General features: G+C 36.2%; 1 protein-coding gene across 8 annotated transcripts; it reads left to right on the top strand.

The window, feature by feature from the left end:
- Positions 1 to 245: 245 nt before the first annotated feature.
- Positions 246 to 27,318, top strand: LOC18445070 (uncharacterized). 8 transcript variants are annotated; one of them, XM_088859023.1, is made up of 9 exons: positions 7,286 to 7,371; positions 7,470 to 7,772; positions 7,902 to 7,982; positions 8,065 to 8,217; positions 10,138 to 10,413; positions 17,773 to 17,964; positions 21,952 to 22,058; positions 23,126 to 23,424; positions 25,849 to 27,318. In XM_088859023.1, the coding sequence occupies exons 2-9, from the start codon at positions 7,743 to 7,745 to the stop codon at positions 26,760 to 26,762; spliced, it is 2,052 nt and encodes a 683-aa protein (XP_088715149.1). In that variant the 5' UTR covers positions 7,286 to 7,371; positions 7,470 to 7,742; the 3' UTR covers positions 26,763 to 27,318. The 8 variants fall into 8 exon arrangements, with proteins under 8 accessions (XP_088715156.1, XP_088715155.1, XP_088715153.1 ...); XM_088859024.1 differs by having other exon boundaries at positions 7,290 to 7,371; positions 17,785 to 17,964; XM_088859027.1 differs by lacking the exons at positions 7,286 to 7,371; positions 7,470 to 7,772 and adding an exon at positions 298 to 835 and having other exon boundaries at positions 17,785 to 17,964.
- The last annotated feature ends 601 nt before the right edge of the window (positions 27,319 to 27,919 follow it).

The raw sequence follows: 27,919 nt of genomic DNA, 5'->3' as shown, positions 1-27,919 counted from the left end.
GCGAAGAGAGCGAGAAGGCCGGGCTTCTCCTCGAGCTCAGATCTAAGCCAAGCGCGCTCCCTTTCCTGTAAATTATAAGGAAACTTCGGACAATTTTTTCGTTTTCCTAGACTTCAAAATATGAGTACTATACTCCATACGCCACGGGAGCATATACCATATGCGTACTCCTTAGGTAAGATAGTCTGCGCCGACTTTTTTTTAGGAGTAATGATCTTAGAGGACCCTCCCCCCAACGACTAACCGTTGGATTTTGAGCAAATCTCGGGATGAGATTGGGAGGCTCACCGTCTAACTGGCTCCCCATTAAGTTGACGGTGACTTTCCTCTGCCTCTCTCTCTCTAAAATACTTCTTTGAAAAACCCCTTTCGCACCCGCTCTCTGTGACTTTCCTCTGCCTCTCTCTCTCTCTCTCTAATACTTATTTGAAAAATCCTGCTGTTACTTTCCTCTGCCTCTCTCTCTGTCTCTCTCTCTCTCTAAAATACTTTTTTGAAAAAACCCTTTTGCTCCCGCTCTTTGTGAAACTCTCTGCCTCACGCGAGTGCCTCTCTCTCTGAACGCTTCACAACAGCGCTGCGCTTTGAAAATTTCCAAAACCCTTTTGTCCCCCGTTACCTGACCTGCACATTTGCACCTAGAAAGTCAGGGCTGCATTTTATATCTCCTCAGGGGGAATAAGAGACTTTCTTTCTCTACGAAATCGGCGAGGCAGCTGCTAAAGGGCAGCTTGTTTAGGGAGTTGACAGAGCCTGGTTGTGGGCACAGTCGGCGTCTCTCTTCTTTATCCACCAAACCCATTAGGGCTACTCTCTTTCCAGGAGATGGAATTGGGTAATGTTTCTTCTTATTGGATAAGATGAAGTAACCCATTAGGGCTACTTCTTCTTATTGGGTAATGTTTCTTCTTTTTGGTTCTATTTCCTCTAGAGTACACTTGCTGGTTTTTATAGGTGATGGTCAAGCAATGATGAAAATCATCTAAAGTTTAAAACTAATGGCAACCCATATTTGTTTGCCTCTTATTTTATGGCAATGCATAAAAATAGCAGCATCCTGTCATGAATTTGTTTGAATCTTGTTACCATTTAAACGAATTCATCAAGGGACTGGTACAAAAAATTAAATTCATCATAGGATGTTGCTATCGTGTTGCATTTCTGCCGAATAAGTATTCACTTTCCTATTGCTTCCTGAACTGCAGGCTTACTTTTAATCAGTCAAATAACCCATATTTATGCCATGTGTTGCTATCTGACTACAAAAGTTGTACAATTTTGACTTGGATTGTTCTAGTCGTATGAGAGTTCATTTCATTTTGTTTTTTGGCTTTCTGCTTTGAGGATGAATGTTTTGATTTACTGTGACATTTCTGATTTGATAGTATCGATCTTCCTTGAATTTCTGCTAAATCCGTCTCAATTAAATTTTAGCACTCAGAGTCATTCTATGGACATAGGCTTTCTGCTTTGAGGATGAATGTTTTGATTTACTGTGACATTTCTGATTTGATAGTATCGATCTTCCTTGAATTTGTGCTAAATCCGTCTCAATTAAATTTTAGCACTCAAGAGTCATTCTATGGACATGGGTTTTCTCTGCTCAATTGTTCTAGTCCTATGAGAGTTCATTTCATTTAGTTTTTTGGCTTTCTGCTTTGAGGACGAATGCTTTGATTTACTGTGACATTTCTGATTTGATAGTATCGATCTTCCTTGAATTTGAGCTAAATCCGTCTCAATTAAATTTTAGCACTCAAGAGTCATTCTATGGACATAGGTTTTTTCTGCTCAATTGTTCTAGTCCTATGAGAGTTCATTTCATTTTGTTTTTTGGCTTTCTGCTTTGAGGATGAATGCTTTGATTTACTGTGACATTTCTGATTTGATAGTATCGATCTTCCTTGAATTTGTGCTAAATCCGTCTCAATTAAATTTTAGCACTCAAGAGTCATTCTATAGACATAGGTTTTTTCTGCTCAATTGTTCTAGTCCTATGAGAGTTCATTTCATTTTGTTGTTTGGCTTTCTGCTTTGAGGATGAATGCTTTGATTTACTGTGACATTTCTGATTTGATAGTATCGATCTTCCTTGAATTTGTGCTAAATCCGTCTCAATTAAATTTTAGCACTCAAGAGTCATTCTATAGACATAGGTTTTTTCTGCTCAATTGTTCTAGTCCTATGAGAGTTCATTTCATTTTGTTTTTTGGCTTTCTGCTTTGAGGATGAAGGCTTTGATTTACTGTGACATTTCTGATTTGATAGTATCGATCTTCCTTGAATTTGTGCTAAATTCGTCTCAATTAAATTTTAGCACTCAGAGTCATTCTATGGATAATTCTCACTTTCTTTCTATTAACAATCTTTTTTACTAAATTTATTCTATAAATCTAAAAAATTAAATTTTTTTTAAAGAAATTTATTCCATTTAAAATCTCTCTCTCTTTCTATTAACAATCTCTTTTACTAAATTTATTCTAAAAATCTAAAAAATTTAAATTTTGAAAAATTAAAGTGTTCTTTCGAAAATTGGTATGCATTCTAATAATTTCTAACCAAAATTTTTATTTTATTTATTAATTTTTGCATTATAAATCATGTAATTTATTATCTTTCTTACATTTCTCAATAATACATTTTAAATTTTTTTTGAAATCTCTTTCTTTCTATTAACAATCTTTTTTACTAAATTTATTCTATAAATCTAAAAAATTAATTTTTTTTAAAGAAATTTATTCCATTTGAAATCTCTCTCTTTCTATTAACAATCTCTTTTACTAAATTTATTCTAGAAATCTAAAAAATTTAAATTTTGAAAATGAAAGTGTTCTTTTGAAAATTGTTATGCATTCTAATAATTTTTAACCAATTTTTTTATTTTATTTATTAATTTTTGCATTATAAATCATGTAATTTATTATCTTTCTTACATTTCTCAATAATACATTAAATTATATCGTATTACAAAATATTTTGGATTTGTTATTATTTGTATAATAAAATAATTATAAAATTTAAACCAACAATTTTAATTTCAGCATACAACATTATAGTTAGTTAGGTTGTAATAAATTTGGATTATTGTTAGTTAGTTTGTAATAATTTGGGTTTTTTTAGGGGATTAGGACTTTCCGCCAATTTAAGATTTTGATGGCCATTTTTTGTCGATTAAATCTACTCTTTATAGTAGTCCATGCAAGATTATATATTGTATCCATGATAATTATATGATTTTTCTTATGTGTGATGTAAATTTAATGGTTAACATAAGTTTATATAGAGAAAAAACATATCAATATTCACAAATTGATGAAAAAATTGAAAGTTAACAATGGAGTACCCTCATTTCTTATTGGATTCCTAAAAGACAACATTTATAATTAATTTTAATAATTTTTTTGGATTTTTTTAAAGCTTAATCCGACCGAGTTAGGCACTAGATATGCTTAAAAAGACCCTAGATATGCTTAAAAAGACCGAGTTAGGGACCTAAAAAGACACTAGATATGCTTAAAAAAAGAAGAAAAACATATATATGAAAGGGCATTTTAGGGGAACGAGTTAGGCCTGATACCTTCTGGTTCGATCTTGGCTGATTCTTAATCCAAATTAGCAATTCCTGATCTAGATCACAGGGTTTTAAGACACTGTTTATGATACAAGAAGGTTAAATCACTGGTAGTTATCAAATGTGAAATCAGATAGTTAGAGGTGTGCTTTTAGTTGTATTCAATGTTTATGACAATCTTCTTGAACTTTGAAACATACTTTTAGCTGGCAGATTTCAAATCTTCTAACTAGGGGTGATTGTGATCTTATTGTACCAAAGTCACATGATCTTATAGTATATTAATCTTAAATTAGAAGTCTTTAGGAGCTTTAAAATTATTAGTAACAACAAGGTGAATGAAAGATGATTTTATAAAACTTTCATTCATAGTTTTTTTCAAAAAAAAACTTATATTCATAAAAATTGGTCTTTATTAGATGGCTTGCCTGTTGTATCAAACACACAATTTGGTCTTGCAGCACCACCATATAGATCCGCTCACATAAACTTGCGTCTAACCGGTGCTACTATGACGAAAATTGTATTATTTTTGTTTAAAAAACAAGATACTTGAAAGTTGTAAAGCCCCCAATGTCAACAATGAATACTTAGTATAATCTATCACCATGCTTTCGGTTGATCTCAACATGTTCTTGTGACATGTTATTATTGTGTTTCTCAACACGAATTTTGTATGTTTCTCGTATTTTTGTTGTGATGGTTGGTTTTATAAATATTTTTGTCTTGTCTAATAAACTTGGTTATTTAGATAGAATAATTATACATGCATTGTCACGGTACTCTGAGATATTGTAGTAAATTGAATATTGTGGGTAAGTAATATTTCTTTTATTTTTTAAACATATTAAATAACTAAATTTTCACCAATAGTTTTTATTTTTTAAACTTAAATAACTAAATTGTCACCAATAGTTTCCAGTTTTATTAATCGTAAACTTATATTGATAATTTTATTTTTAATTCTTATATTTGTTTGAAAAAATTAATGATTTTATAAATAAAACACAAAATAAAATATTAGAATTTCACATTTTGATAGTTTATATTAGTAATAACAATTAATAATTTTGAATGAGTAGTGAGAATTAATAAATGCGTGATGTTATACTAATTTCATTTTATAAGAGGCATTATTCTTTTTAATCTTAGAATATATAAATATTTTTTTAATAGTTTTTTTAATCATGTTTAATGAAATATTATAGAGACATCCAAAGAGAGAAACAACTTTTTAAAACCATCTCTAAGCACGTCCGACATGATCATTCCTTAAAGACTTCCAAAAACTTTTAGTACCTAATAGATAATCATCTACTCTTTTACAACGCAGACATCAGACACTCTATACACCAAAACTAAATGCATAATCTACATTTATGATTATGAAGAGTCTATACACAACATTTGGTTAGCTTTATAATAATATAAAAGAAAAATGGCATGCTAGGAAGGAGAAGGTTATCTATTTACTTATATTAATGTAGGAGAAAAGGGGTATGCTAAAAAGGAATAGGCTATATATTTATTCCCTTTTTCAAAACAAATCTCACAAGTATTTGTAAAAGTTTTGGATGTAACCTTTTCCGATCGCAAAAAAAAGTTCAGGAATATTTTGTAATGCAAAATGAAATTAAGGAGTATTTTATAATACAAAATGAAATTCAGTAGTATAATTAAGTAGTATTTTGCAACGAAAAAGTTTTGAATGTAAACTTTTCCAACTAAAAAATCAAAATTGATTCTAATCTTAAAGAAAATTAAGATTAAAGTTTGAAAATACATCTCATTTAAAAAAAAGGAAAATTAAGGTTTGAAAACACATCTCAAATGTTAATAGACAACCCTTATTCTATGACTTTGTCTTGTCTCTTTTTTTTTTTATGTATCCAACAAAAGACCTTACGAGTTCTACTACTCAGTAGCATACGAGTGGGTGAATAGCTAACCACAAGAAGAGCTTCGTTGTACACGAGACAATGAAGTATCGCACATTAGAAAAATCACTAACAAATAAAATTAAAACGATTGGAGAACAAAAAAAAATGAAAAAAATATTAAAACTGAAAGTAGGACCCGTGGTTCGCACATTAGGAAAAGGGTCCAGTTAGTATACAGATGCATCCGTAGATGTATAGGTAAGGTGCAACTTCAAATTTTATTATGGTATATAAGTTTGATGTATAATGTTCTTAGATTTATCTCAAAATCTATTTTTATATCTAATTATAAAATTTTAAATTTCATAAATGGTTAAAATCAAGTAGATCTATAAAAATATGAAAAACTTGAAAATGGACGGTATAGCTAGTATGTTGTAAAATGCACTATTTTTTAGACGTAAAATCTTTTTATTTTTCATAGTCATACATCTCGATGTCGAGATGATCGATCAAAGGGTTTTTCAACATTAAATCGACCTTTGCCAATAGATTTTTGAGGTGCATCCGTAGTTCTACATTATAAGGTTGCATCCTTATATAAACTTTTTCCTTAAGAAAAGGGTGCAGTTGCCATACGGATGCATCTAGGTGTAGAGGTAAGGTGCACCTTCAAATTTTATTATGGTATATAATTTTGACCAAAAATGTTTTTAGGTTTATCTAAAAATCTTTTTTTATATCTAATTATAAAGTTTCAAATTTAAAAAATGGTTAAAATCAAGTAGATCCATAAACATATGAAAAACTTGAAAATAGACGGTGTAGATAATATGTTGTAAAATGCACTATTTCTGAGACTTAAAATCTTTTTATTTTTCATAGTCATACATCTTGATGTCGAGATGATCAATCAAAGGATTTTTCAACATTAAAAGTACCTTTTCCGATGGAATTTTGAGGTGCATCTGTAGTTCTATATTATATGGTTGCATCCTTATATAAACTTTTTCCTTAGGAAAATCACTAGCAAATAAAAAGTAAAACACTTAGAGAACAAAAAGAAAAAATATTAAAATTGACATCTGCTGTTTCACAATATTTTGGCAAAATCGGACTAGCCCACCAGTTCCCTATTCCAATCCAAACAAGCCGGTTCAGGTCTAGTTGCTCATTTTCTTAAACATTGATTGCATCACTACCATAAAATACATAAGTATTTGGACGTCTATTTTTTTTCTTAACTTTAAATGAATATCCATCTCTCATACTTATTTTTATTTTTTTTCAATTTTAGCCCTCCATCTAATATTATCAACATCAAACCGGGTTTTGTTTTATTTGTTTTTTTATTTGAGATTGTATATAATGAGACTATTTACTTTTGATACAAGGAGGCCACAATTGCTTATAACCATCCGATGACTTGGATATGTCAAAAAAAATTTTAAAAAGTTTCAAATTGGTCAATAAAAAAAATGTTACCCCCCAATTTCACCTCTAGTGGTCTAGATTAATTGTGACTTGTTATGTGTAATTTCTTTTTTATAAACTATAGGGATGAGTAATGGGTGAGAGGATAATTTGGAGTCATTCCCTTATCAACTATGTGATTGATATAGGGCATAAAAACCCCATTTTGAATCTCGTTATCACCTCGTCCTCCTCCCCCAACAGGCCTTTATCCTAAACCGCTGAAGTAATAGTTATCATTAATATAAGATTCCTTAACGAACTTTCGACAACCTGTTCTTTTATTAAACAAACTCTCTTTCTCTCTAAATATTTGTTTTTTCCCCTCGGTTTGGTGTTAGCTAAGAGTCTTACTTGAGTCTTAGTTTCTCTCCCTAAAACCACAGCAAAAGACAAAACTTGGATGCCAAAGTCAACGAGAAGAGAAGAAGAATTACTCCTAATTTGGTATTTGTTTATCGTTTTTTTTTTTTTTCGTTTTCTTTTTTTTTTTTTTTTTTCTTTTATGAAGACAGTTTTTTTTTTTTCTCTTCTATGTTTTGTAGATAAAAGAAGAGAAAAACTTGGGAATTTTCTGCAAAGAGATCATGGTTCATGGGGATCCCTCCTCGTTTTGTAGTGGGGAGGAAGATGAGGAAAGAAAATCAAAATTAGATCATTTAAGGGAAACGTTCAAGAATCAATCTTTATTCACCCAAATAGAGTCCCCCTAAACCGCTGACGGGGCTTCTTAACATTTATTATTTAATATCCTCTCTATAAAAGGATTAAACTTAAAACTGTGTCCTGAAAATATAAGATTCCTCAACGAACTTCCGATGATGAGGTCAACGAATTCCGATGATGAGGTCATATGTTGTCTTCAGCAACCGGTTCTTTTATTAAACAAACTCTCTTTCTCTCTAAATATCTATTTTCTCTCCTCGGTTTGGTGCTAGCTGAGAGTCTTACTTGTTTTTCTTCCGTTTCTTTGTTAGTTTCCCTCCCTAAAACCACGGCAAAAGACAAAACTGGATGTCAAAGTCAACAAGAAGAGAAGAAGAATTGCTCCTAATTTGGTATTTGTTTATCGTTTTTTTTTTCTTTTTCTTTTTTCTTTTATAATGACAGTTTTCTTTTTTTTTCTTCTATGTTTTGTAGATAAAAGAAGAGAAAAACTTGAGAAGTTTCTACAAAGAGATCATGGTTCATGGGGATCCCTCCCCGTTTTGCAGTGGGGACCCGTTTTGCAGTAGGGAAGAAGATGAGGAAAGAAAATCAAAATTAGATCATTTAAGAGAAATGTTCAAGAATGTAAGTAAATTTTGATAAGTTGATATTAAGTATGTGAGTAAATTTTGATAAGTTGATGTGGTCTTTTTTTTTTCTTTTCTTCCCTTTTTCTGTTAACTTCTTCTTTCTTTTTTTTTTTTGTTCTATTTTTTTCCATTTTCTAAGTTTCTAAGGTTTATGATAAGTAGAAGTTCTTCGTTTAATTCTTTTGTTTATTTCTTCTGTTTATTGTTTTGTTTGGGTGATTATTTATTGTGGAGTGTTCAAGGATATGAGTAAATTAAGATAAACTTGTTCAAAGATGTGAGTAAGTTTTAAATTTTTTTTTCCCTTTTTCCATTGACTTCATTATTTGTTTGTTTTTGTTCTAATATTTTCTTTTCTAAGGTTTATGATAGGTATAAGTTTTTCGTTTAATTATTCTGTTTATTTTTTTGTTTAAGTGATTATTTATTATTGAGGTTAGTGATCAGGCAATCAAAACTCTGTTTGCTACCTTCCTTGGTGAAACCACATCGACTTTGGCTGAAGTCCATGTTTTTTCTATGTTTTGCTTTCCTTTTGGTGCATGTGTACATGTTTTTCCTTTCCCACATATGTGAGGCTGGCAATCCAGTGTATTTTCTTTCTTTCTTTTATATGATCTGATGGCGGCTACATCTAGGGTGCAATCGGCTGGGTCTCGGTCGGTACAGTAAAGTTCAGGACACACTTAACATCTAGGTACATTAAAGTTCAGGCCACACTTAATATCTGGCTGTACATCAGGTTAAAGGTCGCAATTGGGTGTATTTCTTTTCTTTTCTTTTTTAAGATTTACCGACATGTAAGATTGGCAATTGGACAAGCGTACACTTTAGTGGCCCTGGCTTTAGTGTCATTTCAATGCCTGGTTTGGTACAAACTTTAATGCCCCCGGCTTTAATTCCTGGGCAAATTTGGGCCCAGGCCAGTTTTTGCCCTGTCCAAACGTACATACGCATGCATGTAGCTAATCTACATGCACATGCATGTAGCTTGGAAGTATGGGTTAATGAATTTGATTTTCATTTTTTTATAAATGAAATTTTGAAGGCATGTAGCTTGGAAGTGAGTATGGGTTAATGAATTTGATTTTCTTATTTTTACGTGAAACTTTGAAGTGGTACTTTGAAGTGGTCTTATGCCTCAGTGAGGTATACCTCAAAAATATATATTAAAAAAAACATGGCGGTTTGAGAGCATTTTGATTAATTTATATTTTTTGAATTATTTGTTAAAAATAAAGAGATATGACTTTCAGGGAAATTGTTTCTTTATATATATATATATATATATATGAAGTAGCATTTTGGTCAATTTATGTTGTTTGAATTATCTGTTCTTTTTGTTCCTTTTTTAGCCGAAATTTCTTTTTTCTTTTGATATTTACAGTGGTTTAAGTTATTGAAAAGTATATAAAGAGACCATTTACTCTTAGTACGCAAAGGTGACAATCATTTATAGTCATCAGATTTTAAATCATATTGGTAAGTGTATCATTGACTAGATTCAAAATTCAAAAATTATTTATTGAACTATAGAACATATACCCCAAGCCATTAAATCATAAAATCAGATGGTTGTAAGTGTATCATTGATTAAATTCAAAGTTCAAAAAATATTTCTTAAACTATGTGACATACCCCAAGACATTAGATTTGATATTTAATGGCTAGGAGTGATTCTAACCTCCTTAGGGCAATGGTAAGTGGTCTCATACTATACAAATAGTGAATAATGAATTTATGTAAATTTGCCTTGGTGTTTGGTGTCGGAGAATGACATTATGCATGGTTTGTTATAGAACTTGATTGATTGAGCAGTTTCAGTGATGTTTATTATATGGTTTCTTAAATAAATATGTTTTATTCATCAAAATTCATAATAGCTTCTAAGAGCTCTATACTATGAACTTTGCAGGTTGAAAAAAATGGGGATGTTATTGGCCTGGCCCTAAAGAAAACCCCATCATTTGTAGACCTTATGGAGAAACTCTTCAAAGCACCAACAGCTTTGGCTTGTGAGGATGAAGAGGATGTCATGGATTCAGAAAAGGATGATACTCAGTTGGATTCAGAAATCATGGATTTAGAAACCAAGGCATTGAGTAAGAAGACCAAGAAGACCAAGGCTGAGAAGCAGCAGAACAAGGCCATTAATTTCCCTGCAACATCTCTAACAATTGGCACATGGGAGGTAAAACTACTATTTCCCAATATGTAACATGAAACTACTATTCCCTTTGAAGATAAGATTGTATTGTAATCTCATGTATTGTAATCTCAATGTGTAGCTTTATTATCCATAATATCTAAAACTACTATTTCATGTATTGTAATCTCAATGTGTAGCTTTATTATACATAATATCTAAAACTACTATTTCAGATTGATTAGATTGTATTATAATATCATGTATTGTAATCTCAATGTTTAGCTCTATTATACGTGATATGTAAAACTACTATTTCAGATTGATGAAGATTGTGTAGCATGAAACTACTATTTCCCCTTTGAAGATAAGATTGTATTGTAATCTCAATGTGTAGCTCTATTATACATGGTGTTTTGTCGCTTGCGGCATTCATCGTCACAAGCCGCCACAATTACGAGCACGGTTTTTGCGCGAGTAGTCCACGTTGAGTTGAGCGCGCACGGTACGTGTTGTTTGGAGGGCAATTTGGCGGCACTTCTTGCGCACGTGTTTGGAGGAACATGGGACAAATAGCTGCCATAATTGAGCGCCAAAAAACGGCATGGTTTTCGAGCGAATATCACACGTTGAGTTGAGCGCAAGCGGTGCGCATGTGAACCAAACCTCGTACGGAGGGCAATTTGGTGGCACTTCTTGCGCACTTGTTTGGGGAACGTGGGGCAAGTAGTAGGGTGCACAAAGGTAAATGAGTCGCTTCAATTGCGTGCAAAAAAAGGCACAGTTTTTGCACGAATCGCACACGTTGAGTTGAGCGTGCGTGGTGCGCATGTGTACCAAACTTTGTACGGAGGGCAATTTGGTGACACTTCTTGCGCACGTGTTTGGGGGAACGTGGGACAAATAGTAGGGTAAGATAAATAGTAGGGTGCACAATTGTGCACAAGCCGCCACAATTGCGCGCCAATAAATGGCACAGTTTTCACGCTAATCGCATGCATTGAGTTGAGCGCACACGCGGGGCGCAACAAAGTTCGTACGGAGGGAAATTTGGTGGCACTTCTTGCGCATATGTTTGGGGTAACATGGGGCAAATAGTAGGGTGCACATTTGTACACAAGCCGCCACAATTGCGTACAAAAAAAGGGCACGGCTTTTGTGCAAATCTCACACGTTGAGTTGAGCGTGCGTTGTGCCCATGTGCACCCCACGTTCCCCCCAAACATGTGCGCAAGATGTGCCACCAAATTTCCCTTTTTACGAAGTTTGGTGCACACGCTCAACTCAACACGTGCGATTCGTGGGAAGTGCCCTTTTTTGTTCGCAATTGTGGCGGCTTGTGCTCAACTCAACGTGTGTGATTCATGGTTTTTTGCACGCAATTGGGGCAGCTTGTGCGCACCCTACTAATTGCCCCACATTCCCCCAAACATGTGCGCACGCAGTGCCACCAAATTGCACTCCGTACGAAGTTTGGTGCATATGTGCACTCAACTCAACGTGTGCGAATCGGCGAAAACTGTGTCACCAAATTGCCCTCCGTATGAAGTTTGTTGCACATGCGCACCGTGCGCACTCAACTCAATGCGTTCGAATCGCGTGAAAATTGTGTCATTTATTAGCATGCTATTGTGACGTCTTTAGGTATCCACCGTAAGCTTAGGTATAGATATTTTAGATAGTGAATGGAATTCTTCCATTCTATCGTTTTTTAGATAGTGGATGGAATTCTTCCATTCCATTTGTTGCTACTGGAAAAAATTATCTAGTTTGTTCTAGCTAGCTATAGTGAAGGGAATTCTTCCATTTATCTAGTTTGTTCTAGCTAGCTCATGATCTGTGATCTGAACGAGTCACACATATTCCCTAGTACATGTTCCTCTACGTTGAGGTCATCCTCGCTACATTGAGGGCATCCTCGAAGAGTGGAATATTTCGTAACATTTTTTATTAGTTGTCTGATTTCGTAACATTTTTATTAGTTGTTTGTTTCTAATATCCACCTTCCTCTGTAATTGTCTGTTTCTAATATCCACCTTTCGTAACACATTTTTATTAGTTGTCTGTTTCTAATATCCACCTTCCTCCGCCTAGATATTAGTTGTATGTATCTAATATCCACCTTTTGTTACACATTTTTATTAGTTGTTTGTTTCTAATATCCATCTTCCTCCGCCTAGATATTAGTTGTCTGTTTCTAATATCCACTTTCTTCCACCTTCCTCCACCTAGATATTAGTTGTCTATTTCTAATATCCACTTTCCTCCTCCTAGATATTAGTTGTATGTTTCTAATATCCACCTTCCTTCTCCTAGATATTAGTTGTCTGTTTCTAATATCTACCTTAGATTTGTTGTCTCAATAGTAATCGTCCACCTTCCTCCGCTTAGACTGGTATCCACCGTATGCATAATATCCACCTTCCGCGGTATCCTAGGGATTCATCGTATACATAATATCCACTTTCCGCGGTATTGTTGTCTTGATATTAATTGTCCACCTTCCTCCGCCTAGACCGGTATCCACCATATTACATAATATCCACCTTCCATGGTATCCTAGGTATTCACCGTATACATAATATCCACTTTCCACGGTATCCTAGGTATCCACCTTCGGCTGGCCATATTATCCTGTAATATCCACCTTCCGCGGTATCCTAGGTATTCACCGTATACATAATATCCACTTTCCACAGTATCCTAGGTATCCACTTTCGGCTGGCCATAATATTCACCTTCCGCGGTATCTTAGGTATCCACCTTCGTGGCCAGTCAGCCTTTCGCGGTATCCTACGTATCCACCTACGTGGCCAGTCGGCCTGAGGAGAGGATACGGTTTGTATGCACCTTCAGGGGCTCCTCGGGATACGGTATCCTAAGATATCCATCCATATCTACCTTCATATCTTCAGAGCACCTTCAGGGGCCCCTTGGGATACCTTCAGGGGCCCCTCGAGATACCTTCAGGGGCCCCTCGGGATATCTTCAGGGGCCCCTCGGGATACAGTATCCTAAGATATCCATCGATATCTACCTTTAGGGGCCCCTCGGGATACCTTCAGGGGCCCCTCGAGATACGTATCCTAAGATATCCATCCATATCTACCTTCATACCTTTAGGGCCCTCGAGATGCCTAGGAGAAGTATCCACAGGGGCCAGCAGCCTTCGAGATACGGTACCCTATCCATATCCACGACTTAATATCCATATCCACCTTCAGGGGAGCTTTCAGAAGCTCTCGAGATACGGTATCCTAAGTCTTAATATCCATATCCACCTTCAGTGGCCTCAGGGGAGAGGCCTGAGAGAGGTATCCACTTTCGGGGTCGATCGGCCTAGGATATCTAGGTATCCACCTAGGCTAGGTATCACTTTCGGGGTCGATCGGCCTAGGGTATCTAGGTATCCACCACTTTCAGAGGCTAGGTGGGATATCCTAAAGGTATCCACCTTCAGGGCCACCTTCAGGATCTTAATATCCATATCCACCTTCAGGGGCTAGGTATCCACCTTCAGGATCTTAATATCCATATCCACCTCAGGGCCACCTTCAGGATATTAATATCCATATCCACCTTCAAGGGCTAGGTATCCACCTTCAGGATCTTAATATCCATATCCAACGTCAGGGGCTAGGTATCCACCTTCAGGATCATAATATCCATATCCACTTTCAGGGGCTAAGATATCCCACCTTCAGGGGCTAGGTATTACCACCTTCAGAGGCTAGGTATCACCACCTTCAGGGCCAGCCCACTAGGATATCCTAGGTATCCACCTTCAAGGCTAGTCCACTAGGATATCCTAGGTATCCACCTTCAGGGGCTAAGTATCCACCACCTTCAGAGGCTAGGTATACCTTCAAGGCCAGCCCACTAGGGTATCTTAAGTATCCACCTTCAGGGGTTAGGTATCCACTAGAGTATCCACCTTCAGGGCCTTCAAGAGCCCTCGAGATATTCTAAAGGTATCCACTTTCAGGGCCTACCTTCAGAGTATCAACCTTTAGGGCCTTCAAGAGCCCTCGAGATATCCTAAAGGTATCCGGCCACCTTCAGGATCTTAATATCCATATCCACTCCCATCCATATCCACCTTCTGGGGGCCTCTCGAGGTATCCATTTTCGGGCTCTACTTTCAGGAGCCCTCGAGATACGGTATCCTAAGTCTTAATATCCATATCCACCTTCAGGAGTTCTCGAGATACGGTATCTTAAGTCGTAATATCCATATCCACCTTCAGAGGAACCTTCAGGAGCTCTCGAGATAAGGTATCCTAAGTCTTAATATCCATATCCACCTTTAGGGGCCCTTCGAGAGGCCTGAGAGAGGTATCCACTTTCGGGGTATTTCGAGGTCGATCGGCCTAGGAAATCCTAGGTATCCACCATCGATACCACCTTCAGAGGCTAGGTGGGTTATCCTAAAGGTATCCACCTTCAAGGCCACTAGGTATCCACCACCTTCAGAGGCTAGGTGGGATATCCTAAAGGTATCCACCTTTAGGGCCACCTTCAGGATCTTAATATCCATAACCACTTTCAGGATCTTAATATCCATATCCACCTTCAGGGGCTAGGTATCCACCTTCAAGATATTAATATCCATATCCACATCCACTTTCAGGGGCTAAGTATCCACTAGGATATCCTAGGTATCCACCTTCAGGGGCTAGGTATCCACCACCTTCCAGGCCAGTCCACTAGGATATCCTAGGTATCCACCTTCAAGAGCCCTCGAGATATCCTAAAGGTATCCACCTTCAAGGCCACCTTCAGGATCTTAATATCCATATCCACCTTCAGGGGCTAGGTATCCACCTTCAGGGCCTTCAAGAGCCCTCGAGATATTCTAAAGGTATCCACCTTCAGGGCCACCTTCAGGATATTAATATCCATATCCACCTTCAGGGGCTAGGTATCCACCTTCCGGATCTTAATATCCATATCCACCTTCAGGGGCTAGGTATCTACCTTCAGGATCTTAATATCCATATCCACCTTCAAGGGTTAGGTATCCACCTTTAGGGCCACCTTCAGGGGCTAGGTATCCACCTTCAAGGCCACCTTTAGGATCTTAATATCCATATCCACCTTCAGGAGCCCTCGAGATATGGTATCCTAAGTCTTAATATCTATATCCACCTTCAAGGGCCCTTGAGATACAGTATCTTAGGTGGATACCTAGGATACCGTATCCAGATTGGTGGATATTTCGGGGTCCTGAAGGTGGATACCTAGAAGATCGGTAGATATTAGGTGGATATTTCAGAGATGGATATTAAGACTTTGAATACCGTGTCTAGGTCGGTAGATATTTCGAAGATGGATATTAAGACTTAGCATACTGTATCCAGGTCGGTGGATATTTCGGGGATAGCCTGGACATTAAGTCGGTGGATATTTCGAGGATGGCCTAGATATTATCTGGATACCTAAGATACCGTATCCTCAGGCCGGCCGGCACGAAGGTGGATATTTTGGGGTCCCCCGAAAGTGGATACCTAGAAGATCGGTGGATATTAGGTGGATATTTCGGAGATGGATATTAAGACTTAGCATACCATATCCAGGTTGGTGGATATTAGGTGGATATTTCGGGGATCGCCTGGATATTATGTGAATACCTAAGATACCTCCTCAGGCCAGCCGGCCACGAAGTGGGATACCTAGGAGGATACCTAGAAGATCGGTGGATATTTCGGAGATGGATATTAAGACTTAGGATACCGTATCTAGGTCGGTGGATATTCGGAGATGGATATTAAGACTTAGCATATCGTATCCAGGTCGGTAGATATTAGGTCGAGGTGGATATTTCGTGGATGGCCTGGATATTACGTGGATACCTAAGATATCGTATCCTCAGACCAGCCGGCCACGAAAGTGGATACTTAGGATAAAAGGTGAATACGTAGGATACCCCCGAAGGTGAATATCTAGGCCCACCTTCGGGGCCTTGGGATCCATTTTGGGGACCAGATATCCACCTACCTTCGGGGCCCTACCTCTGGGGCCCATGGGGCCATGGGATACCATATCCCAGGTATCCTTCGGGGGCCTTGGAGAGCGTATCCTAGGTATAGAGTAAATAAACACACTCTAGAGTTACTCTAGAGTAAAGAAACACTATAGAGTAAAGAAACACACTCTAGAGTTACTCTAGAGTAAAGAAACACTATAGAGTAAAGAAACACACTCTAGACTAAAGAACGGTGGAGGAGAAGAGAACTGTGAACGGTGATGCAGAGAGAGCCGTATCCTAGGTGATACCTTCGCTCTCCCTAGCTCTCTAGAGTAAAGAAACACACTCTAGAGTAAAGAGTAAAAAAACACTCTAGAGTAAAGAAACAGAGTAGAATTGTGAACGAGAATTGTGAACGGCGGAGGAGAAGAGAACTGTGAACAGTGCTAGAGAGAGTGAGAGGAGAAGAGAACCCACAGATCTTTTCCAATAATCAATGAAATTAGACCTCCAAACAGTTTACCAACCTAATAAAATAAGATCATGACCATAATGTTAGGAGAAGATAACCCACAGTTTACCAACACATATTGTGAGGAGAAGAGATCTTTTCCAATAATCAAATGAAATTAGACCAAATTAGACCTCCAAACTGTTTACCAACATAATAAAATAAGACTATGACCATAATGTTAGGAGAAGAGAATCCACAGTTTACCAGCATAATAAAATAAGACCATGACCATAATGTTAGGAAAAGAGAACCAACGGTTTACCAGCATAATAAAATAAGACCATGACCATAATGTTAGGAGAAGAGAACCCACGAATCTTTTCCAATAATCAATGAAATTAGACCTCCAAACAGTTTACCAACATAATAAAATAAGACCATAATATTTTCCAATTGAAGTAGAAAAAACTTACATTTTTTTGTTGTGAATATTTTTTTTTTTTCGTTGTGAATATTATTATTTTTTGACATTCAAACTAGCCGTTAATATTTCGTTGTGAATATTATTATTTTTTGACATTCAAACTGGCCCTTAATATTTCAAATTTATATTTTAAAATAAGTAATATGACATATTGTTATTTTTTATTACAATATTTGTAGTTGAATCTTCCAATTAGAAAAAAGGGATATAAAGAATTTTTTTTTATTACACAATGTATTACTGATAAGCAATACTCAACAAATAATACTCAACAAAGTGTTAAATACGTGTTAAATATGTGTTAGTCACTTAAGTTTTGTATTCCTCAATCAAACTAGGAAACATGATAAGTTGTTTTTGGAAACATGATAAGTTGTTTTTGAATTTGGAAATTATTTTCAAATTAATCCTCATCAGTTAAAACATTAAATATAAAATTTGGGAAATTCTTTATGACTTTTAGTTCCATTCTTTTTCACTTCTTATGTTAGTTTTTAGTTTTTTGTGCAGCTCATTGCGAAGAATCCTGGAGAATTGACGGGAAAATGCTATTTTGGTCAACGCAGATTGGTTTGGGAGATTTTGGAAGTTAATTGCAAATTGAAGAAGAAAATGGAAATGCAATGGTCAGACATTACTGCTATGAGAGCATCCTTTCCCGAAGACACAACACCAACTTTCGAAATTGTGGTAACGCATTTTTCTCTGTCTCGAGAATTTCGATAAAAGTTTTAGTTTATTTAATCTCTTATGCATGACTCACACAAAATACTAGTGTTTTAGGACTCGGATACGTCTACTCGAACTAGGCTAAGTACCTCGGCCTTACGCCGAGGCAAGTTTTGATGTTCCAGGGGTAACTTGCCCATGTTTAAAATTAACTAAAAGTCCTAATTTTTATTTAAAACTGAAATTAGTGATTTATAATGTATTATTATGTGATTTTTATGGTTTTAAATGATTTGGAAACTTTTTTTTGTTAATGCAACACCTTTTTTTATTTTCTATTTTTCTCATTTTTCTGTAAATTTAATCCATCTTTTATATATATTTTTTTATTTTTTATAAACTTTTAATGATTTCTGAGTTATCTTACTTTTTCAATTTTAAATTTTTAATTATTTTAACGAGCTTTTTATTTTTTTAAAAAAAATGTTTTGGTGTTCTCCATCCCATACAAGACTTGACTAAGTACACTTGTACATAGTTAAGTTACTTGGCTCAGCCTAAGCCAAAGTTCAAGGCCCAAGCCAAGTTTCAAAATATTGCAAAATGCCATAGATAGTTCAAGGCCCAAGCCAAGTTTGAAAATATTGCAAAATGCCATAGATTTTGACAAGTTCTCAAAGAAGGAAGAAGTCAATACCTTTCAAAAAAAACTACTCAAGTTCACTCAACTACCTCTTAAATTACTTTGTTAAAAATTTGACAAAGTTTACTTTGTTAAAAATTTGACAAAGTTTACTTTGTTAAAAATTTGACAAAGTAGAATCCTGAACATGTATGGGCACTTTTATAATTATTTCCATTTAATTACTTTGTTAAAAATTTCACAAAGTGGAATCCTGAACATGCATGTGCACTTTTATAATTATTTCCATTCTAGTGGCCCAACCAATTCCTTGTTTTGAGTTTAAAACACGTTTTTTTTACTAAAATCTCTTGTTCCAGTTTTGAAAGTTGGAACAAGTATGGGTATTTACATTATATATCCTAACTCAAGTGGCTTGAACTACTCCACTTGCACTAGATTCCAAACAGGGAAAATGTTTATTTTTCATTACAATCACTTATTCCAAGTTTAGTAATAATAGAAGTAGAGACAACAAAGTTTTTAATATTGACAGCCAAGAAATGTCAAAAAGAGCGATAATCCATGAAATGGTAAGTTTCAGGAAGATGTCGTGCAGCCAAAATAGAGTTGGGTGTAGCCTTGAGGCTATGACAGTTGATTGAGCAGAATGCGGATCAAGTATATATTGTATACCTGATTAATATGGAGGTATATATTGTAATCTGTATATTTAGGAATGGTATATACAATATCTTGTATTTATGGTAAGTATAGGTATAGTATAGAAAGAATGATTTATTTCTATATTTTCTCATCTATAATTTGTTTATAAAAGACAAGTTTGTATATTTATGCGATTAATGGACACTGAGTCCCTCTAGAGAAACTTCAGACTCTTCACATTGTGAAAGGAAAGCATATATTGTGTACTTGATTAATATGGAAGGTATATATCCTAATATGTATATTTAGGAAGGGTAGATACAATATATTTATGGTATGTTTGGGTATAGTATAGAAAATTGTGATTTATTTCTATATTTTATCATCTGTAATTTGTCTATTAAACACAAGTCTGTATATTCATACGATTAATGGACACTGCGTCTTTTCAAATAAAAAACCTGATACTCTTCACAGTTGTACCTGATTAATATGGAATGTATATATTATAAGAGTAATGATCTTATGAGACCCTCCCACACCTATGTGTGTAGGACCTCAAATGATCACCAAACAGATATCTAAAAAAGTCAAGTCTCGCAACTATAACTTTTCTAGAGATTTGTGTCAAATTTAATGGTGATCATTTGGGGTCCTACACACATGGGTGTGAGAGGGTCTCATAGGATCATTACTCATATTATAATCTTTATATTTAAGAAAGAAAGGTAGATACAATATCTTGTACTTATGGTCCGTCTGGGTATAGTATAGAAAACTGTGATTTATTCTATATTTTCTCATCTGTAATTTGTCTATAAAAGACAATGTTGTATATTCATACAATTAATGGACACAGGGAGTCTGTTAAGATAAACTTGACTCTTCAAGTGGAATCAAAGCAATACTTATCGTATCAAAGCAAGGTTTATGGTATCAAAACAAGGTTTATATTTGTCATGTCCATTCCTCGTCCTTGACTCTCTTATCTGGGCCCAGTCATCTCTTTTCCAATGGTAATTCTCTTTGGCTTTGTGCGTCTCTCTCTTGCTTTCCCTTTGCGCCTCTCTCTTACTTTCCTTTATCCCTCGGGCTTTGTGTTTAAATCGTCAAAACAGTGTATCTTGTTTGCAACTTTTGCATATTCGTTTTCTCTCACTACTCATATTGTCATTGACCCTCTATAACCCTTCTGAAAAACCAATCCCAAAAAAGCAAAAAAAAATTATCCATTAATTTGATTTTATCTTTGCTATGTCTCTTATTGTTTTTAAGATCAAGTCTGTTACTCTATTACTCGATCTTGTTCTTTGACCATCTGAAACTCGACCAAAAAAAAACCCTCTGAATATTTGTTGTATGATCGAGTTTGTTGCCCGATTACTCGATCATGTTTGTTCTGGTATGCGAGCTGTTGAATCCGTCTCGGATCCACACTGAGTTTTGTTGGCTGTGCCAAGTACATTTCTGTTTTCTCAATTGTCTCGGCTGCTTTGTTTGAAATTTTTTATCTGATTGATTGAGTCTACTCTGATATGGCCCTTAGTTCCTGAGGCTATTTGTTCCTAAGGCTTTATATGCTCGTTGATCACGCAATCTAAGCATGGCAACTACTGCATCTACTAGTCATGCTATACACCTGAAGATCCGACTGCTTGTTTCCGCAATTAGTATTCAAACTCCAATTACTCTCTTTAATAGCATCTTGAGTTTGAGAGGCAGTGTGAAAAAAAAGTATATATTCTATACTTGATTACTATAGAAGGTATATATCCTAACTCCTATATTTAGGAAGGGTAGATACAATATCCTATATTTATGGTAAGTCATTTATTTCTATATTTTCTCAACTATAATTTGTCTATAATATTTTGTACCTGATTACTATAGAAGGTATATATCCTAACTTCTATATTTAAGAAGGGTATATACAATATCTTATATTTATCGTAAGTCATTGATTTCTATATTTTCTCAATTATAATTTGTCTATAAAAGACAAGTCTGTATATTCATATAGGATTAATGAACATTGAGTCTCAAGAGTCTCTTCATTGAAACCTGAGACTCTTCACATAACCAACCCCAAACAATTGGAAACAGGCTTTGATTATGAGGATGATGATTCTAGATTTAAAATTCAAATCACTTGAACAATGTTTTAGTAATCTTTTCCATACATTATGGGCTAATTCAACAAAATATGTCTAATTATTTAGGATTCCAAACCCTCTGGAAATTTTGTTTTAGGTGTTTTTAACAAAATACTTGAGGAGATATTTGAGTGCAATGATTTCATTAAAATAAACATTTTACTGATAATTAAACATCATTACTGATTTTTTATAAAGGAGTTTGACCATTTTACTGATATTTTTCTAAGAAGAAAAGTATGAAATAAATTATTTTCCAAAACTCAAAAATATAGGGTCTTAAATGGGTTTCTATGTCATTACTGCGACCAGATGGATGGTTTGGTCAGTCAAATCAGTTAAACCTCCAACAAGTGTCAAGGTCGGCCGGTTTTTTACCAATAGATATGCTAAACAAAATTAAGGCTTTTTTTTATATTTTTTATTTTTAAATTATTATTTTATTTTAATTTATATATTTGAAATAAGGTTTGGCGGATGGTCGGACCAATTTCAACCGGAGTAAAACTCTGATCGGATTAGTGGCTAGTTCAGTTTGATAACACTAGTTTCTATATTTATATGCAGTTGTGTCGGACTCCTCAATTCCATGAAGAAATTGAGCCGCAGCCCAAAAAGCATACTCAATGGCGTCTTGCATCTGATTTCACAGGAGGCCAGGCATTGAAGCACAGGTACTTCGCACAGATTCAAGTCAAAAAAATTTCCAATTTTTATATTTGGGTTTTATACAATGTTGCCCTAGAAAACCAAGGAAGTGATTATTTTTTAAATTTTTAGAAAACCCATTTGAATCCTCAACCTTCTTTCAATAAGTAATCCAAATGCAGACTACCGTTTCCACACTACCATTTCTGATTCAATAAGTAATCCAAATGCAGACTACCATTTCCACATTATCAGAATATCAGAAACGCATGAATGAACCATTTCCACACTACCATTTCCACATTATCAGAAGTATTAGAAAAGCATGAATGAATTTGATAGAATTATTTGGAAAAGTGCATTCAGAATTTCCTTAAAGAAAGGATAAAGGTTTACTTAGAAATCTAAAAAAATTAGTAATAATTGGGAAATAAAAAGATAAAAAAAAAAAAGAAGGATAAAGGTTTACTTAGAAATCTAAATAATTTAGTAATAATTGGGAAATGAAAAGATAAAAAAAAAAAAAAAAAGAAGAAGAAGAAGAAGCAAGCAAAAAGTTCAATGACTTCTTGATGTTATAGACTCTCTTTAAACTTACAATTTCATTTCTTTTTATATTTGGAAAAAATTTATATAAGGTTGCAACCTTAAAATGTAGAATTAATACACCTCGAATATCCATCATAAAAGGTTGTTTGGATGTTGGAAAACCCTTTAATTGATCATCTCGACATCGAGATACATGAATATGAAAAGAAAAAAAGATTTTGAGTCCGCAAAATAGTGTATCTTACAAAACATTATCTAGACCATCTATTTTCAAGATTTTCATGTGTTTACAGATCTATTTGATTAGAACCATTTTTAGAGTTTAAAATTTTATAATAAGAGATAAAAATAGACTCTCAAGCATGATAAAATTTAGAGGCACGCCTTAATTAAATTGCTTAAGGTTGCGCGAACCACGCCCTTTATATTTTGATAGAATTGATATTTAACTTAACCGATTTCAAAGGAAAGTTGTTTTATTACTTTGGATTTTGGATTTTGGATTTTGGATTTTCATTGTGATGGTGACCTCCTGTTTTTTCAGGAAACATTCTCTTAGAATCCCTGACTTCCAAAAGCACTATGATAAGCTTTTACAACAAGGACAAAGCCTCCGTGATCTCAGCTTGAAAAGCTTTCCAAGTTCGGAGAATTTGTACTTTGGATCCTTCACATATGAAAGACTCTGGTATGGTGGCTTTGAGCCTGTATTTGCAGTTGAGCATGAATATGGATGTGGAGCAGAAACTATGTGTTACCTACCTCAGTATGCGGTTGGCCATCAAGTTGTAAATCCAGTATTGCCGGCTTGTCTGCAAGTTCAAAATATAGAATCAACTTCAGGTACCATGCTTTATCTAAAAACAAATGTCAATAACGGTATCTACATTCTTGAGCCTGAGTCAGGAGACTCAATTAGGCCGTCTTGTCAGAGACTAAATCAAATCTTAAAAAAATTATTTCAAAAGTTGTTGCTAATATTTCAAAAACTCTCCGACGCCTAGGGGCCCGCCCAGATAAAATTATGGGAACCCACAGGTTACTGCCAAGGTTTCAAAAAACTCCATAAGTTAAAAAAGACAAAAAATATTTGTAATTTAAAAAAAAAAAAAAAAATATTCGTAATTGAAAAAAAACAAAAAATATCCATCAATGTACATTCGCCTGGATGGGGGCTCTATAATTTAAAAAAAAACAAAACATATCCGCTCAGGTACATCTGGCTGGGTGGGCGCTCCGTAATTTAAAAAAAACAAAAAATATCTACCCTGCGTGGCCACTCCGTAATTTAAGAAAAACAAAAAATATCTGCCCTGTCCACCAAGGTACCACCTGGGTGCCCGTCCAGGTACATCCACCTAGCCCACCCAGGTACCACCCGTCCAGGTACATCTGCCGCCTAGTACATCCGCCTATTCCAGGTGCCCGTTCAGCTACATTCGCCTGGGCGCCCGCCCAGGTACATCGGCCTAGCCCGCCTGGGCGCCCTTCCAGGTACATCCACCTGGGCGCCCGCCCAGGTACATCCGCCTAGCCCGCCTAGGCGTACATCCGCCTAGCCCGCCTAGGCGTACATCCGCCTAGCCCGCCTGGGCCCCCGCTCAAGGACATCCTCCTAGCCCGCTTGGGCACCCGCCTAGGTAGATCCACCTAGCCCGCCTGGGCCCCTGTCCTACCTGGGCGCCCACCCAGGTACATTCGCCTAGCCCGCCGGGTCAACCGCCCGCCTGGGCATACATCCGCCTAGCTCAGCTGGGCACTCGCCTTTTGGGCATGCATCCGCCTAGCCCGCCTGGGCGCCAGCCCGCCTAGGCATACATCTGCCTAGCCCGCCTGCCCACCCGCCCACCTAGGAATACATCTGCCTAGCCCCCCTGGGCGGGTGCCCAGGTACATCCGCAGGCACATCCGCCTAGCCCGCCTAGACGCCCGTCCACGTACATCTGCCTAGCCCGCCTGGGCGCTCGTCCAGGTACATCCGCCTAGCCCATCAAGCGCCCGTAGAGGTACATCCTCCTAGCCCGCCGGGCGCCCGTCTAGGTACATCCCCCTAGCCTGCCGGGCGCCCGTTCAGGTACATCCACTTAGCCCTCCTAGGCACCAAACGCGTCCAGGTACATCTGCAGGCGGATTTTTGAACGCCTGCCCGCCTAGACCCAATGTGGATGGGTCTTTTAAAACATTGGGTACTGCAAGCTCACTCTATCACTCTTTTAAAACAACACACTCTATCACTCTTTTAAAACATTGGTTACTTCCAAGCTCACTCTATCACTCTTTTAAAACAACACACTCTATCACTCCTTTAAAACAACACAATCTATCACTCTTTTAAAATATTGGTTACTGCCAAGCTCACTCTATCACTCTAACACATTCAAAAGCTAAGCTTTCATGGGCGTGCCTTCTTACCATCTGTGCAAATTCATTGTTTTTGCACATTTAAGCCCTTAGCGCTTAGTGCGTAATTTCATCTTACCATCTGTTCAAATTCATTGTTTTTGCACATTTAAGCTCTTAGCGCTTAATGCTTAATTTCTTTTTTTGTATATTTAAGCCTTTAGCGCTTAGTGCGTAATTTCTGTTTTTGCATAATTTTTACGCTTATGGGTTTACACTCTATTACTCTTTTAAAACAACACACTCTATCACTCTTTTAAAACATTGGTTACTGCCAAGCTCCCTCTATCACTCCAACACATTCAAAAGCTAAGCTTTCATGGGTGTGCCTTCTTACCATTTGTGCAAATTCATTGTTTTTGCACATTTAAGCCCTTAGTGCTTAGTGCGTAATTTCTTCTTACCATCTGTGCAAATTCATTGTTTTTGCACATTTAAGCTCTTAGCGCTTAATGCTTAATTTCTTTCTTTGCATATTTAAGCCCTTAACGCTTAGTGCTTAATTTCATTTTTTACATAATTTTTGCGCTTATGGGTTTATGGGAACAACATGACATGATTTATTATTAGGGATGGAATACCGCTTATTGGTTTCTGGGAACAACATGATAAGATTTATTAGGGATGGAATACACTTAAAGGACAAAGGCTTAAGGACAAAGGTTTAAGGCATAGATTGGGAACAACATGATATGATTTATTATTAGGGATGGAATACTGCTTATGGGTTTTTGGGAAACTTAGGGATAGAATACAATGCTTGATGGAATACACTTAATGGATAACCAAATTTAGGTGTATTTTGTTTCCGATTCAGTCTATAAAAATATCTCAATTAACTCCTCATTTTTATGGACTTTCCTGCAGTCAAAAATAATATCGTGCTCATGGAAGCCAGCGAGGTTGATGCTGCTACTAGATTCCAACTTGAAACAACCAGTTGCGTGGATCCCAGTGTAAATTTGGGAAGAGACATGAGAACAAACTATCTTCAATTTGTGCACAACGCAGGCTTGGGCAGAGAGATCAGAAGTAATGATTCTCAAAACATGTTTAATGCAGCAAGCATGATTCATGAAACCCCACCCACCAATAATCTTCAATTCATGCACAACACAGGCTTGGGCAGAGAGATGAGAAGTAATGATTCTCAAAACATGTTTAATGCAAGCATGATTCATGAAACCCCAACCATCACAGGACCAACTTTGCCTGGAAGCATCAAAGTCCCACCAACCCTACACATTCCACCTCCAACTTTGGAGGTCCCCAACTTTGAAGTCCCAACAAGTGGTACCCACGGGTACTCTTATCCGTACTTAGGCTATGGCGAGAGGGTCGAATCAAACCATGCTAGCAGTTACCACATAACCCATCCTGGCAGTGGGGCCCATGCCACCTATGGTGGAAGCAGGACCCACTCAAGTTTTCTAGACCGTGCCGGTTATGACCACATGAACTATGAAAGTGGAGCCCTCACGACCTACACTAGTGGGGCCCACCAAGCAGGCTGCAATGGGGAGCCAAGTAACTATGAAAATGGTTTTGTGCAAAGTTATCACAGAACGCAGGAAGGAAACATGGGATACTCCATGATAGGAAGCAGGGGAAAGTTCTATGGCGACAATGCAGCCCACACAATCTACACCAATGGGGCCCACCAAACAGACTATAGTGGGGCACAAGGTAACAATGAATGGTCTCCAATTAACAATGGAAATCATTTCACTCTAAAAGATCTTAGAGTGGAGGAAGGAAACAAGGGATTATTGTATAGCTAGAATCCCATGATAGGAAGCAGTGGAGACCTAAGTAGCCAGAATCCCATGATAGGAAGCAATGGAGACTTGAATCCTGTGAAACCATTATCTGAAAATGGCTCTGTGGACGCGGAATTCGTCGAAGGAGGTTCATTTGGATTTCCTGGTTCATTTGGATTTCTTGTAACGACTCACTCAATGACATCTGCTCTAGGATGCTTTATGATCAGGATGAAGATTTCAAGATTATGTGAATTGAGCACAGTTGTTATTGCAATTGGTCTCATTCTTACTTCATCTTCTTTTCATGGTTAGATTCATTTTAATGGTGGATTTGTGATTCTAGGGCTTTTTGAATCACTCAAAGGATTTTTGAAACGGTTTCTTGTTTTGAAGGTGGTTAAATTCGTTATTATCTAGTGTTGTATCAGAATAACCCAAAAATTGAAGTCTTTATTTAGAAGGGAGTTTCATCCCAGAGATTTGCTGGGTTTGGGAGTTTTACATTCACAGACATTGCTGACAAGGCTATGAATAAGCTATGAATAAGATGTTCTGGTATGAATATCTTCCAAAATTGATACTTGGAAGGCCGAGTAACACCGAGTTGTGTATGCAACTCAGGGTATATATAGAAAAGAAAAACTTTTAAAATTAAAAATTGTAAGATGGTATGTAGTTTTTTTTTATATGATTTGGATGTTTCTAGCAAAGATTAATGAGTGGATGTTTCTAGCAAAGATTAATGAGTGTTGTTTTGTCATAACATCTATTTTTCTAGATTGTGAACAAGCCATTCAATTGATCCTACTTGGAAGGCTGAGTAACACCGAGTTGTGTATCCAACTCAAGGTATATAAAAAACTTTAAATATTAAAAATTAAAAATTGTAAGATGTCATGTAGTTTTTTTTTTATATGATTTGGATCTTTCTAACAAAGATTAATGATTGTTGTTTTGTCATAACATCTATTTTTCTAGATTGTGAACAAGCCATTCAATTGATCCTCTCTCTCTATGCTTACCCGAATGGGTTCTATTTAGGATATGTTGCTTGTATAGGAACTTTGTGGGATAGCAAGATAAAGGGAAAGCAAACCTCTTGTGTGAGAGGTGATGAGAGAAAAGACCCGAATGGGTTCTATTTATAGTCTTAAACCTACATTTATGTGCTTAAC

The sequence above is a fragment of the Amborella trichopoda genome, chromosome 2 (genome assembly GCF_054954075.1).
Source record: "Amborella trichopoda isolate Santa Cruz 75 chromosome 2, AtrichopodaSantaCruz75HAP2 v2.0, whole genome shotgun sequence".
NCBI lineage: Eukaryota > Viridiplantae > Streptophyta > Magnoliopsida > Amborellales > Amborellaceae > Amborella > Amborella trichopoda.
Note: the sequence above shows the minus strand (reverse complement) of the source record. Positions and strands in the feature narration are given on the sequence as shown.

Coding starts and splice junctions, on each gene's coding strand:
- LOC18445070 (XM_088859023.1), top strand. CDS start 7,743: ATGATGAGGTCAACGAATTCCGATGATGAG. Junction 7,983..8,064: donor GAAGAATTGCTCCTAATTTG/GTATTTGTTTAT, acceptor TATGTTTTGTAG/ATAAAAGAAGAGAAAAACTT. Junction 17,965..21,951: donor CACCAACTTTCGAAATTGTG/GTAACGCATTTT, acceptor ATTTATATGCAG/TTGTGTCGGACTCCTCAATT.